We start from the raw sequence: 12,419 nt of genomic DNA, 5'->3' as shown, positions 1-12,419 counted from the left end.
CGTCTATAAAGCTAGACTTGGACACACCCATGTCCACGTCACACTTTCACGGTTACCCGGTTACCTGAGTTTTCTTCTCTCGTGCTATACTGATGAGCTGGAAAAAGGACCTGCGCTGTAGTATTACACTGTCCCACGTGTTGCCTTATAATCCTTGCTGGTCAAAAGGCAGGTAAAGGTCTTATTCTGCGCGAAGCAAAAGGCAGGGCCAACATCAGTGACCAGGGAAAGGTTATTTTTATTCATCACAGCTCCCAATAAATAGGAGGCGTCTGAAGGCACATAAACGACAAGGCCTTGTGTATAGTGTCCAGTTTGATGTGAGTGAGGTGAGAGGCGCAATTGACCAGCGGGGTCCTTCGTGCAAAGACGGACGGCTGGTGGAGCAAGCGGCGGGAGATCTGTCGCCGGTCACACAGTACCGGCCGGCCGGGGCGCGCTGATCACGCGATAGCGACGGCAGCGGGCTGCGACACCTAGCGCGTACGCACGCATCGTCGTCGTCATCACAGCCTCGTAGCCGCGAGCCCCCCAGACCGGGCGAGCGTCTACCGGCACACCATCACTTTGGGTGTCGCCAAACCCGAGCTAGTTGACGAGTAGAGGCGAGCTAGCTACTCATGTCTTGCATTGTATTCTACTAGTAGTGCCACAAGTACTACTGCTAGGTTGGAGCGTACGAAGTGCTTCCGATCCCTAGCCAAAGTGCATGGCTGCACTGCACGCCAATGATTATAATTAAATTGCCTCTCCCACACTTGATTTTTTTTTTCTCTTCCACATCTTCCCCTTTGGCTCTTCCTCCAGCGACCTTCGACGAGTTTTTTAGGTTTGGAGGTTCGGGATTACCTGCATCTTGATGACCTGAAGGGAACTTCGGGAAGTAGGGTAGCGGGTGGTGGTGACGGGAAGGCGGCGGCAAGGTGGGGCGGTGGAGGGGCGCAAGAGTGAGCTCCAATAATTACTTAGCATGGGAGCAGTCGAGATGGCAGCGGAAAACGCGGAGGTGAGCTCTGACGGTGGGTGCGAATGGCGAAGGGAGAAAGAAGGGACGAGGGAGGCAAGATAGGTCTCACGGGCGTTAGGGACGATGCTGGCAAGGTGGCGTCAGAGTAGAGACAGAGGGAGCGAATAAGGCTGGAGAGTGGTTAGATCCAAGTAGTTGATTTTGAATTTGATGGTCCAAAAATTCAAATGTGTAATTTTTTTAAAAAAGAATTTCTAAGTGGGGAGAGATTATTTAATTTTTATCAAGTAGTAGGACAAAACAGCCCAGAGGATCGAGCATGGACTCAATTTCTTCACCAACTCGATCCTACCCAATCCTCCTCTGATCGCAGCTACGTGGGGCACAAGACGGTGTGGTCATGCGTGCGCCCGCTATGCTTCACCAATCACGATTGATTCAGCTCTAGCTTAATTTTCCAGTCATTGATGTTGCGCTGTCGAGTTCGTGTGCAGACAGAGGAACTAACTTTGAGGTCTCTATCTTTGAGTCACCGATACGTTACTGATTCACTGTGTTTGTGACGCAAAGTTAGAGGCTCAAAGCTAGAGGAACCCCTCCCTCAAAAGCTTCGACTGTATGGGTCGCCATCGACTTTATGGGTCGCCAGCACTGACGTCCCTGCTGAGCACAACTGCACTAGGCACTAGCCGACGCCGTACCCTACGCTAAACCGTACCGGTCATTTCGCGCTGTAGCTTTGCTGCGTCGTCACCGCACAGCGATGGATCTCTCTGCAACTCGTGAGGGGGGTGCACCGGCCGGACTCATCGGAGGAGCTTTCCATTACTCGACGGGGCCGTTCGTCAACCACGCCAGGATTAGGAAAAAAACAAATTCGTGAAGCCGAGGCGCGTTCCACGATGGCTACACGCAACAGTCTGACAGCGGCGGCGGACAAGCCAGTCTGCTACTCTGCTCTTGCACGTGATTCGCGAGCACGTCCCGGTCGCCGAACAGGAGGAGGAGAAACTAGCCCCCGTCGCCACCAGGGCCTACGCGCGACGCATCGCCTCCGGAACGGCCGGTCGCCGACTCGGCGGCGGACCCTGTCCCCGTTGCGCCGTCGAAAGAAGCACACGTTTCATGTGTGGTAGTTACGTCCATCGGCTATCAGCGATTGCAAGGTGGCACCGGGTGTCCGCGTGGCGTGACGGCATCTGACGCCTGATGAAGGACCCTTGTTGGCTTCTTGCTCGATGACAACACGGGGACCTCAAGTAGACGCTCCGTACGAGCTGCCTCCGGTGGCCTTCTACGCCGCTATAGCTACCTGGGTCGTCGTCGTCACTAGCTAACAGCTTGTTCAATTCGGTCCATTGTTAATGTGTTATTCTTGGAACGCATATACGATTTTGCCCCCCCAAACTAGTACGCGCTCATGCTATGGCAGTGGCAGTGTGGCACTAACAAGCTCATATCCCACCTAGCCTCTGTCCACCGAATTTATTCGATGTAACTTTCGTTAGAACTGTGTAAATAGAACCACATGCGCCTATGAAATTTCTATGTTGCAGTTTTTTTCCACGGTCTCACCGAAGCAAGACGAGGATCAGAGGATGGCATCAAATCGAATTGATTCCACGCAACAAGGCACCGAATCCATGTCACCATGTGGGGGATACCACTTTTTGCGAATTTCACAGAAGCATATAGCAGTTTAGCAACCCACGTCGCGCTGTTGCAGCAAAGAAACCCGAGAATCCCTCGCTTCCTTGTTTCAAACTTTCAATGGACGGGGCTAATGGTCATTTTCTGATAGGGCAAGCAGCAACCCTTCCTCTGTTCATCCGCTTGCACTTGCAGCGACCACAATAATATTAATGAATCGCCACACGATTTTCTGTGTTCGTGACATCAGCGTTCATGTAATCAGGTGTGTTTTGTTCATCTCGAATAAAGCAGGGTAGACCACTTCTTAAAAAGAAGCTTTCAGGTAATCAGGTTTCCGTGTTCAGAACAGCTGGGACTGTTTATTTTCGTAGTAGTATTCTTTTTTTTTTGCGAATAGTAGTATTTGTTTTCTTGTCCGAACATCACCTTCACTCGCTATATACTATGCATTGTATAAGTCGACCGGTATTAGTTAATTGCCTTACTAGTAGTGCATCAAATGATGCATGCAAACAATCAGAAAAGAAAACCCATTACTTTGTGTGTGGTTGTTTGTTTGGTTGGTTTCTTGTGATTTAATCTGTCCACCGAGTTCAATTCATAGATTCAAAGCACGAGTGCTTTCATTTTTTATATTTATTATTTCATGAATTAACAACGCTACTTTGGTAGACGATATGTTCATCAATAGTGAGACGTACGATAAGTAAATGACCTTATCAATCATAAGATATGTTAACCTAACCTCTCGTAGGTTTATAGGGGCAGGGTGAGTATCTTACGCATCCTTAACCACTAGTAGAGAACTGAGCTTTAATCCCGGTTGGTAGGGTGCATATCTCTCGAAAATGCATCCGGGATAAACCAACCGGGACAAAAGGGGGGTCTTTTATCCCGGGTCACTCAACCGGGACAAAAGACCCCCTTTTATCCCGGTTGGTAATACCAACCGGGATAAAAGGGTCGAGAGCGCCGACGCTGCAAAAAAAAAATTCCCAAGCTCCTAGGCAGGCCCCCCACACGAAATATGCGCGTGCGCGGTTCGTGGGATTCGAACCCACAACCTCCAGCCTCGCGCGTAGCTTCCTTGCCATCCCACCTACACACCACATCTGACTATGTAGGGGATACTATCCTTTTGTATTAACTCGTGGGGACCCTTTTATCCCGGTTGGAAACACCAACCGGGATAAAAGACCCCCTTTTATCCCGGTTGGTGTTTCAAACCGGGATAAAAGGCCTTTCAGAGTCTTTTTTTTCCATTAGCCTTTGCAACCGGGATAAAAGGTTCCAGTTGGTGAGCCCCCCACCAGTGACCGAGTTTTAGTCCCGGTTGGTGAACCTTTTGTCCCGGGCCAACTTTAAACCGGGACAAAAGGGGGCGGATGGAAAGTCGTTTCTCTACTAGTGAACGGTGAGTATTATCATTGTGTGCGTGCACTGAGCATTTGCATCTATAGAAGGATTTTCATTTTTCACTGGATCCTTCAAGAACTAAATCTCATCGAGGCTTAAGAGTTGAGGTCCATCTTTTTTTTTTCTTTAAAGGGCAGCAAAATATTTGCTGCAAATTTATATCAGAGGGAGGGAAATAAAAGAGATGATGGTCCAGTTTTTTTTAGTGAAAACATATCCGAAAACCACACAACCTGACATGCGCGGTGTGGCACACTACCTCAATAATATAACGTCGGTGCAGAGAATGATCCAACTAGCAAACACGACGCCACTACTCTGGTAAGTCGAGCAACACGCAGACCACTTGGTCAAATAAAAAGACCTAACAACCAAAACTCAGCACCACTCGCTCCGAATCGCAATAAAAAGAGGACAGACTGACCCAAACCAACAGCTTGCACAGACGAGTTCACGGGCCATCTGACACGAGCATGACGTCCGGATGCCATACTTGACAGCACGCACCAGGAGTCCATGACCAGTTCAAGAGTGCCTATGAGATTTTTGGGTGAACTGTCAATTCCCTTGGATGCCAAAATAGCACTCCTATAGAACAACAGGAGGAGCATCAAGCATATGCTCCTCTGCTTGTCGACCAATAATTAATTGTCTATAGGAGGAGAACCAATAGTTCTCTTCCACATGTACCCCTCCAGACGCTTCATCCTTATCCCGTTGGTGTTCATCTGCGGCTATGTTTAGTTCACTCTAAAATCTCAACTTTGGTACTATGCAAAAAGAAGATTTCCCATCATATCAAACTTGCGGTACATACATGGAGTACTGAAACGTAGACGAAATCAAAAACTAATTGCACAGTTTTGTTGTACTTTGCGAGACGAATCTTTTGAGCCTAATTAGTCAATATTTGGACAATAATTCACAAATACAAACGAAACGCTATAGTGTTGCTACAGTAATTTTGACACCCTAAAGTTGGGCAACTAAACAAGGCCGCAGTAACCATAGTTGTCAGGATTGAATGCAGACCAACAGCGATCACGAGGGGATTCATTCATCAGAATCACTATCCGGTACTTGATGAGGATGATGGACGGCTAACAGTGCTGCGAGTAGCGCAAGCATGTGTGGAATGTTTGCTGCAAAAACTGATAGAATGTTTAGGTGATAGCAGTGTTATTAACTCACAAAATAGAATGTTTAGGTGCATATCAAAAGTATATAGAAAAATTAAAGTGAAATAGTAACGTGGGATGGAGGAGTATGTGAAAGTCCGCTTCAGAGGCAAATCCAAGGAGCAGATAAGAGAGAGGTTTTTGACCTGCTAGCTACCATCACACTACTAATTAAAATATGTGCATTCGTCCTTGACGTTAGTACTAAATGACTTTTTCATCCGGTATTAACGCGCGAAATTAGTACCGGGTAGAAATTTTCGTTCCTCATAGATCTTTTAGTACCGAGCAATAAACCCCGTGGAGTGCCATTTAGTACCAGGTGGTGTTATTGCCCGGTACTAAAAGCCTCTCCACGAGTCAATCTGTGCTAAGCAACGTAGTAGCAGGCTAGCAGCTAGGCACTAGGTGAAGCGAAGATGTTCGGAGGGATCATCGGGGGTCTGACCGGGAACAAGAATGGCCGGCTCAACGGCTCGGTGGTGCTCATGCGCAAGAGCGTCCTCGGCTTTGACGTCACCAGCATGGGCGCCACCGTCATCGACAACATCGGCGAGTTCCTCGGCCGCGGCATCACCTGCCAGCTCATCAGCTCCCCCGTCGTCGACCCAAGTGAGCATTCTCTTGGTTTCATTTTGATTTTACACATGGGTTAGCTGCTTGCATCGAATGCGTGCGTTGCGTGACGCTGACCCGAACTGGCGGCCGGCGAATGCGCAGACAACGGCAACCGCGGCAAGGTGTGCGCGGAGGCGAGCCTGGAGCAGTGGCTGACGTCCCTGCCGTCGCTGACATCCAGCGAGTCCAAGTTCGGCGTGACGTTCGAGTGGGAGGTGGAGAAGCTGGGCGTGCCGGGCGCCATCATCGTAAAGAACAACCACGCCTCCGAGTTCTTCCTCAAGACCATCACCCTCGACGACGTCCCCGGCCGCGGCACCATCGTCTTCGTCGCCAACTCATGGGTCTACCCGCAGTCCAAGTACCGCAAAGACGGAAGCGCCATGGCCATGCGCAGCCGCGCAGGTCGTGGCCACACCGGGTCGGATTAATCGCGAACCAATATTTCTCAGAATTTCCCCGCACAATTTTACATAAAGCCCCCTAAATTGAATCGCGATCAATAGTGCGATCCAATTTAAGGGGTTTTATGTAATCGCGATCCAAATATTTACGTAAAGACCCCTCCTCCTAGCTGTCCCTATGGCTACGCCTTCCCGTCCGTCGCCGGCGACGGCCGCCTCGTCGTGGTAAATTGACTTCCACTTCTCCTCCAGCTCCCACCCCCCTCCTTCCCTGCTGGACATCCCGCTGCCCCGTCCCCCTCTTTCCCCGCCGGATATCCCGCTGCCGCATCCGCACGCACACCCCTCCTGTATCGTGTAGAGCCGCCGCTGCGTCCCTCCTCCTCCAGCTCTCCCGTCCTCTCGAGTCGAAACGGGCGCGCAACGGCCGAGGGGTCAGAGATGTGCCAGCCGTGAGACGTTGGACTAACCGATCGCCGGCGTTCGTGAACCGGCGACTTGAGGCGCGGCGGCGTTGGAGTGTCCGCCGAATTGGGACATCTCCCATTCACCTGCGAATGGAAGGGGCAAAATGGAAGGGAAAGAAGAGCTCCCAAGATTCTGTCATCATCCGTTGCAGATAAGCTATCATATGAATTTGGGCAATCGCTGATTAGCCATCACCTGTTTCTCCATATTTTCGGGTGACTGAGTATTTGGCTAGAGGGCAGAGTTGGGTCACAGTTTCCTTCAAGAAGAATACTACAGTTTAACACCATGACGAATATGCTGAGCAAAGTTAGGTGCTACGGCACATCCTTATCTCTTCGTTTCAAAATTTGAACAATGTTATCTGTTAATTTCAAAATCTGACAAGAACTCTTGAATCTCCAGGACAAGACAAAGCTAGTCATTGTCATTCCAGGATGAAAGGCAGACAGGATTGCATATGGTAGATTAATATCCATTCCTCGAAGGACAATGCTAATATTTGAGGTGTACATCACCAAAGTCTCACAAGGATTTTTTTTTTTTATGAAAAAAACTGATAGGTCAAGAATGGAGAAAAAAAATTCTCGAAAGAACTATGAAAAAAATTATATTGAGCAGTACAATTTCTTTCTCATAACTGTTCATTCTAATGAAACGTCGTGTAGTCTCTCATTTATATGCAACGCAGTGCTGACAACATCTTTATGTATGTTAGAGAATCTAACAATCTGCTCTCTGAAGGAGAGAAAAAAAATAGAGGTAGCACACCTTCAGTTGTGAGTTATAGTACTTCAGTCTTCACAGAAAGAAGCTCCATGTGCAATGGCTACACGGGACACCTTAAGATGATCTATTTGTAGGACAATCTAGTATATCACACCTTCCGAGCTCCCAAACAGCTAAATGGAAGATGTCCTGTAGATGGCAAATCCCATGAGGGCAGGAATGAAGAAGAAGAGCACAGGCGAGTGGAGCAAAGGGTTCATAGCATAAGCCTTCACAAGAGCTCTGCAAAGCTGCATAAAGAAGTGGTTAGAATTGTTTGAAATGGAGATAATTGCAGTCACAGAAATTTGCAAATTTTGCTTTATACCTTCCAATGTTTCCATAGAACCACCAGGCAAAGAAGACACAGAAATTTCCTAATCCAGCGACCATTCCAAAATTTTTCATGTTCTATCTGCCTCCTGCTCTTTTGGTAGTAATCATCTTTCTTCTTTCCTGACCAAGAAAGATAATGCTCTCGATATGCCGTTCTCTCAGCAGACATGGCAGCTAAAATCACAATTGTGGGTAATAACACAAAACAAAAGTGAGGTAGAACAATGACCATGACATCTGGAATCCCAGTATGTACTACTTCGTTGCCACTGTTGGGTCTTTTAAGAATCCAACCTCTACGTGTCATGTATGTGAGATTATCATCCTCAGTAATAGGGTGACCAAATAGCCATGGTAAGAAAACTAAATAGATAGTGTACACCAAGAGCAAAAACCACACAAGAATCACCCTGGCCAGTTCAACAAAGAGCCAGATGAAACCACCAACTAAAGACGTTAACAATGTCCTCTGACTACCATTTGTGTATAGAGACTTATATGTGAACTGATCTTTGAATACCACAGCTGAAACTTGTGGTACAAGAAGCAAGGACAATATCAGAGAAAGAGCACACCACAGTGCAGGATGATATATTGAAGCCCACTGAATACCAATCACAAAAAACTCCTTCCACGTCCAGTTCACTCTTGCAGTCAAGCCATTAACAGAGAATGGTCTCAAATGGCTGAAACTTGCATCACCTGTTATATCCATCACTTCAATTTGAAGCCAATATCGGCTGGGAGAGGGATCTTCAAATGCCCTCCAGTTCCATGGTACTATATACATATGCCCCCTAGTTTCATTGGAATCCACCCTTTTCATTTCAGAGTCAAAGACTACTTCAAGAGTTCCTGGTCTTGAGTCATATATCTTTACAGAAACAGAGACTATCTCATGTTTAGAGAATACAAGAGCCCTCGCTGTATCGAAAGTAGACGGCCCCCTGATATGGCATTTGAAATCACGAGAAGCAGAAGCTCTCTGCATGAATCTTGAATCAAGGGGAAAGGTAGGGAGTATGATTATGCTCTTTGAGCCCAATCTGAAATCTATATCAGTATAGGAGACGTAACCATCATCGATTGCTAGTATCCTCATACTTCTGCTCTTTCTCCAATCTCCCATCTCCCATTCCCAGAACTCTTCAATGTGAGCTGCTTCTTCAGAACAGTTTTCCTTATTACTCTGGATTGCATATCCTTGGTGCATGTTAAATTGGTAATAATGTTCTGAAAATGATGATTCCTGGACTGCTCGATGGTAGTATCGTTTCAAGTTCTTCCCGAACCTTGTATGAAGATGCCCACACAAGTATGCGGCCAATGATTGCTTTAGAAAAACATCCTTGATACTTTTTCCTGACTCTGTTAATGCTGAGAAAGACAATGGGAAGTGCCCGAATGCAATTTTCGTCACTGGAGCCTTGTCAAAATCAGTATCCCACTGCGACAATGCTTGATCCAATTCGATAAGCTGCTTATCAGTTGGATGGCCAAATAGATTGGTTGGGCCTCTAAGACCAACCTCCATAGTGCTATCAAAGCCAACAAATAGATGCTTCCGACCATTATTCTGCAGAGCATTCATAAATACAGCGTCAAGGGAATTCTGAATAGCGATTGCTAGAATAACCATATGTACCAAATGACAATACAATTGAACTATGAGGCGGCAATGAAATAAGAGGCACCACATCTTTCTTCCTGCAGAAGATAGGTGTCAATCATACATAGATAAACCACTGACCTCCAAAGTAATGCTTTGGACACGCCCCTGCCGTCTTAACTTGGCATTGATGCTATACTTCTGATAGAAGTCATAGTTGTCACCAGGTGCCGGTACACCAAAGCTATCATGATTTCCTCTCAGATCATAGAAAATTCTTCTTGGAAGCTTGCTGATTTGAATGATATCATTAATTGTACTTTCGTATTCTGCCCATTCAACCTCGTTCTGCTTCATTGTTAGCAGATCTTTGCTTTTCCCATCTGTAACAAAAAAAAAGATATGAATTAAAGATTGAGATAAATCTCCTTGGTAATAACATTTCAGGGAATGAATTTTTTCCGTTTCTTAGAAGGTGCTAATTACTTTCTTTTATGCTGGTTGGAGCAACTCTCGTGATGCTGATCAATATTACAGACTTATAGGTGCCTATAATTTTCCAATGCTGAAACATGCAATAGAAGATTGTATGTTCAGTTAGCTCAGTTTTGCATTTCAATAGATCTTTGAATTTCAAATTTATTTCTTTGGTTATTACTTCATATCAAATCATTTTAAATGTAAGAACTGTACCCTGCATATTAGTAACAAGTCAAATATATCACAGGGACGGAACTGCATGCGTTTGCAGTTGTTAGCAATCAGTGCTTACTACCTAGTATATCATCCGGAGGAGTCTTACTTTGTTCTACTGGATGTTTGTTGCAATGGTGAAATTGAAACCTGCAGTGAGTGGCCCTGGTTACTGGTGGGCAACTGGGCGAAAACTGGCCACTTGCCCCTAGACCAGACTGGACGGATTGTGCTACCTTAAAGTGTGCATTTTATCACGAATGTTCTGAAACATCTCATTTACACTCAAATTGAAAACTACTGAAAACATCCTCTCATTCGCTAACTGAGTAATTTCACCTCACATTGGATCAGCCCTGAAATCGCGTGGAATCAAACCGAGGACGGGGGCGAGGGCCGGAGAGAAGGATCTAGTACATACCCGTGAGGTCCCCGGTGATCAGTACGAGGTCGGGGTTCACCATGGCGAGCGCCGGGCCCACATACCGCCGGAAGTCGTAGGCGCGCTCCGGGTGGTGCACGCTGAAGTGGAGATCCGAGAGCTGGGCCACCCACACCACCCCGTCCGGCGCGCCGGACACCTCCACCACCTCCCTCCCGTCACGGGACACCGCGGGCGGAGCGACCGCCGCGGCGACGAGGGCCAGGAGAACGGGGAGGAGCCTCTTGCCGCGCGTCTCCATGGTGAAGGCGCACACCGGGAGCCGTCGAGCAGAAGGGGAGGGGGTACGATTTTGTTGTCCCTCGGCAAAACGGTTTTCGCAGCTTTACGCCTCCGGCCTTCGAATTTGTGTTTTCCTGGACATCTAACGTATTTCGTTGACAGACATAGTGTTACTGTTGAAAGCGTAAAGCACAAGCACTGGGAACCGAGTCAAATCTTCCCCAATCCCCTGCCCGAGCCCGGCTAGCCGTCGGCTAAAATTCTCGCCAACCTGCTCTTTTTGCATTCTTGACCTCCTCCATCGGAGACCATGGATCGACCCCTCCCAGTCCCTGCCGTCGACTTCTCCCCCGACCGCTGCTGCAGTGTACAAGCCCCTGTCCGCGCCTCCACCGTCGACGAAGACGACTGCCAGGCTCGCCAAAGAGGTGTCGACCAAGCAACAAGTTCGAGGGTACGAGTCCCCTACCTGCTGCTGCACGTACAAGCCCCGCCGTCACCCCCACTCCTACCCCCACCGTCGACGAAGGCGTCTGCCCAAGCTTGCCAAGGAGATGCCCAGCAAGAGAGCGGTGGCCCGGTTCCGAGCAGCAAGTTCGTGGGTACGAGTCCCCCGCCCGCTTCTGCCACCGCCGACAAGGACCGTTGCCACAGCTCGCAAGATGCCGAGCAAGAAAGCGGTGGCCCGCTTCCGAGCAGCAAGTTCGCTACATGGCGGATCTCCGCCGCCACCGCCCACAGCAGTAGCTCACCCAGCGATGCTGCCAGCCGCGGCTCCATGCTCAAGCTGACAGTCATCGTGAAATGTCTTTTCGAGAGGAGGAAGGATCTTCCTGTGATCAACCCACCCCCGAACAGGAAGAGCTTAAAGGAGTGGTGTAACTTATAAGTCGTGCTATGGAGATTTGCTGGTTAGCTCTGCTGCTCTGCAATTAACTGTTGTGTTCTTGTTTGTACATTCAGTTTTTTCTGTCTTTACATTGCAAAGTATAAGATCTTGGGGGATTCTTGGCCTAATTTGCCTAGCCACGAAGCCTACTGGCACCTTATTTGCTTTATAAATCAGTTTCTAAACTTTAGGGATGATCCCTTGATATCGATCCGTTTTACAGCCTAACTCCAAATTCAGACACGATTTGTTATTTTTGGCTTTATACTTCCTGTTTTGCATACCAACCAATATGGGGTCACCAACAGGTTAACACTCACAACTAGGATCCGTGATTTGCAATGGATGTCATGTCTCCAATGATGAGGAGGGCTACCGAATTTACTTAGCTTAATGGAAGCACCACGATGATCATGCTAAACTAAGAAAATGATGTAGGATAGTATGAGACATCATGACTGTGTTGGATGTGAAATTTTATAAATGAGCGCATATAATATTCATGTTCTGTTACTAAATACATGTTATTTCTATCATATGATAATGTTCAAAATAAGTGAAAACTTTTTTAGAAGAACAAAAGGTTCCATTAACTACTGACAGGAAAAATAATAATTGTATGCATACATGCAGTCTCTACACTTCCGAGTGCATGTTGGACAAGTTCATAGGATTTCTAATTCTTCTCTCTATTCATCTGGGTCAACACACATCTCGGATGTCCAGATAACCTAAAATTTTAATGATGAATAAGCA

The 12,419-nt window shown here is 47.4% G+C and overlaps 2 protein-coding genes across 4 annotated transcripts; one reads left to right on the top strand and one right to left on the bottom strand.

The window, feature by feature from the left end:
- The first annotated feature begins 5,530 nt into the window (after positions 1-5,530).
- LOC101767492 (linoleate 9S-lipoxygenase 2) lies at positions 5,531-7,333 on the top strand. Of its 2 annotated transcripts, XR_002677851.1 has the most exons (3): positions 5,531-5,826; positions 5,935-7,013; positions 7,110-7,333. XR_002677851.1 is itself a non-coding variant. In XM_004972230.3 (2 exons), exons 1-2 carry the CDS (start codon positions 5,634-5,636, stop codon positions 6,261-6,263), a joined length of 522 nt encoding a protein of 173 aa, XP_004972287.1. In that variant the 5' UTR covers positions 5,531-5,633; the 3' UTR covers positions 6,264-7,037. The 2 variants fall into 2 exon arrangements, 1 of the variants encoding a protein (XP_004972287.1); XM_004972230.3 differs by lacking the exon at positions 7,110-7,333 and having other exon boundaries at positions 5,935-7,037.
- LOC101756653 (putative metallophosphoesterase At3g03305) lies at positions 7,297-11,920 on the bottom strand. 2 transcript variants are annotated; one of them, XM_004970818.3, is made up of 4 exons: positions 10,532-11,920; positions 9,559-9,800; positions 7,801-9,384; positions 7,297-7,715 (listed from the first exon to the last, which is right to left on the bottom strand). In XM_004970818.3, exons 1-4 carry the CDS (start codon positions 10,791-10,793, stop codon positions 7,548-7,550), a joined length of 2,256 nt encoding a protein of 751 aa, XP_004970875.1. In that variant the 5' UTR covers positions 10,794-11,920; the 3' UTR covers positions 7,297-7,547. The 2 variants fall into 2 exon arrangements, with proteins under 2 accessions (XP_004970875.1, XP_004970876.1); XM_004970819.3 differs by having other exon boundaries at positions 7,297-7,723; positions 10,532-11,912.
- Positions 11,921-12,419: the final 499 nt, after the last annotated feature.

The sequence above is a fragment of the Setaria italica genome, chromosome V, assembly GCF_000263155.2.
Source record: "Setaria italica strain Yugu1 chromosome V, Setaria_italica_v2.0, whole genome shotgun sequence".
NCBI classification, from domain to species: Eukaryota; Viridiplantae; Streptophyta; class Magnoliopsida; order Poales; family Poaceae; genus Setaria; species Setaria italica.
Note: the sequence above shows the minus strand (reverse complement) of the source record. Positions and strands in the feature narration are given on the sequence as shown.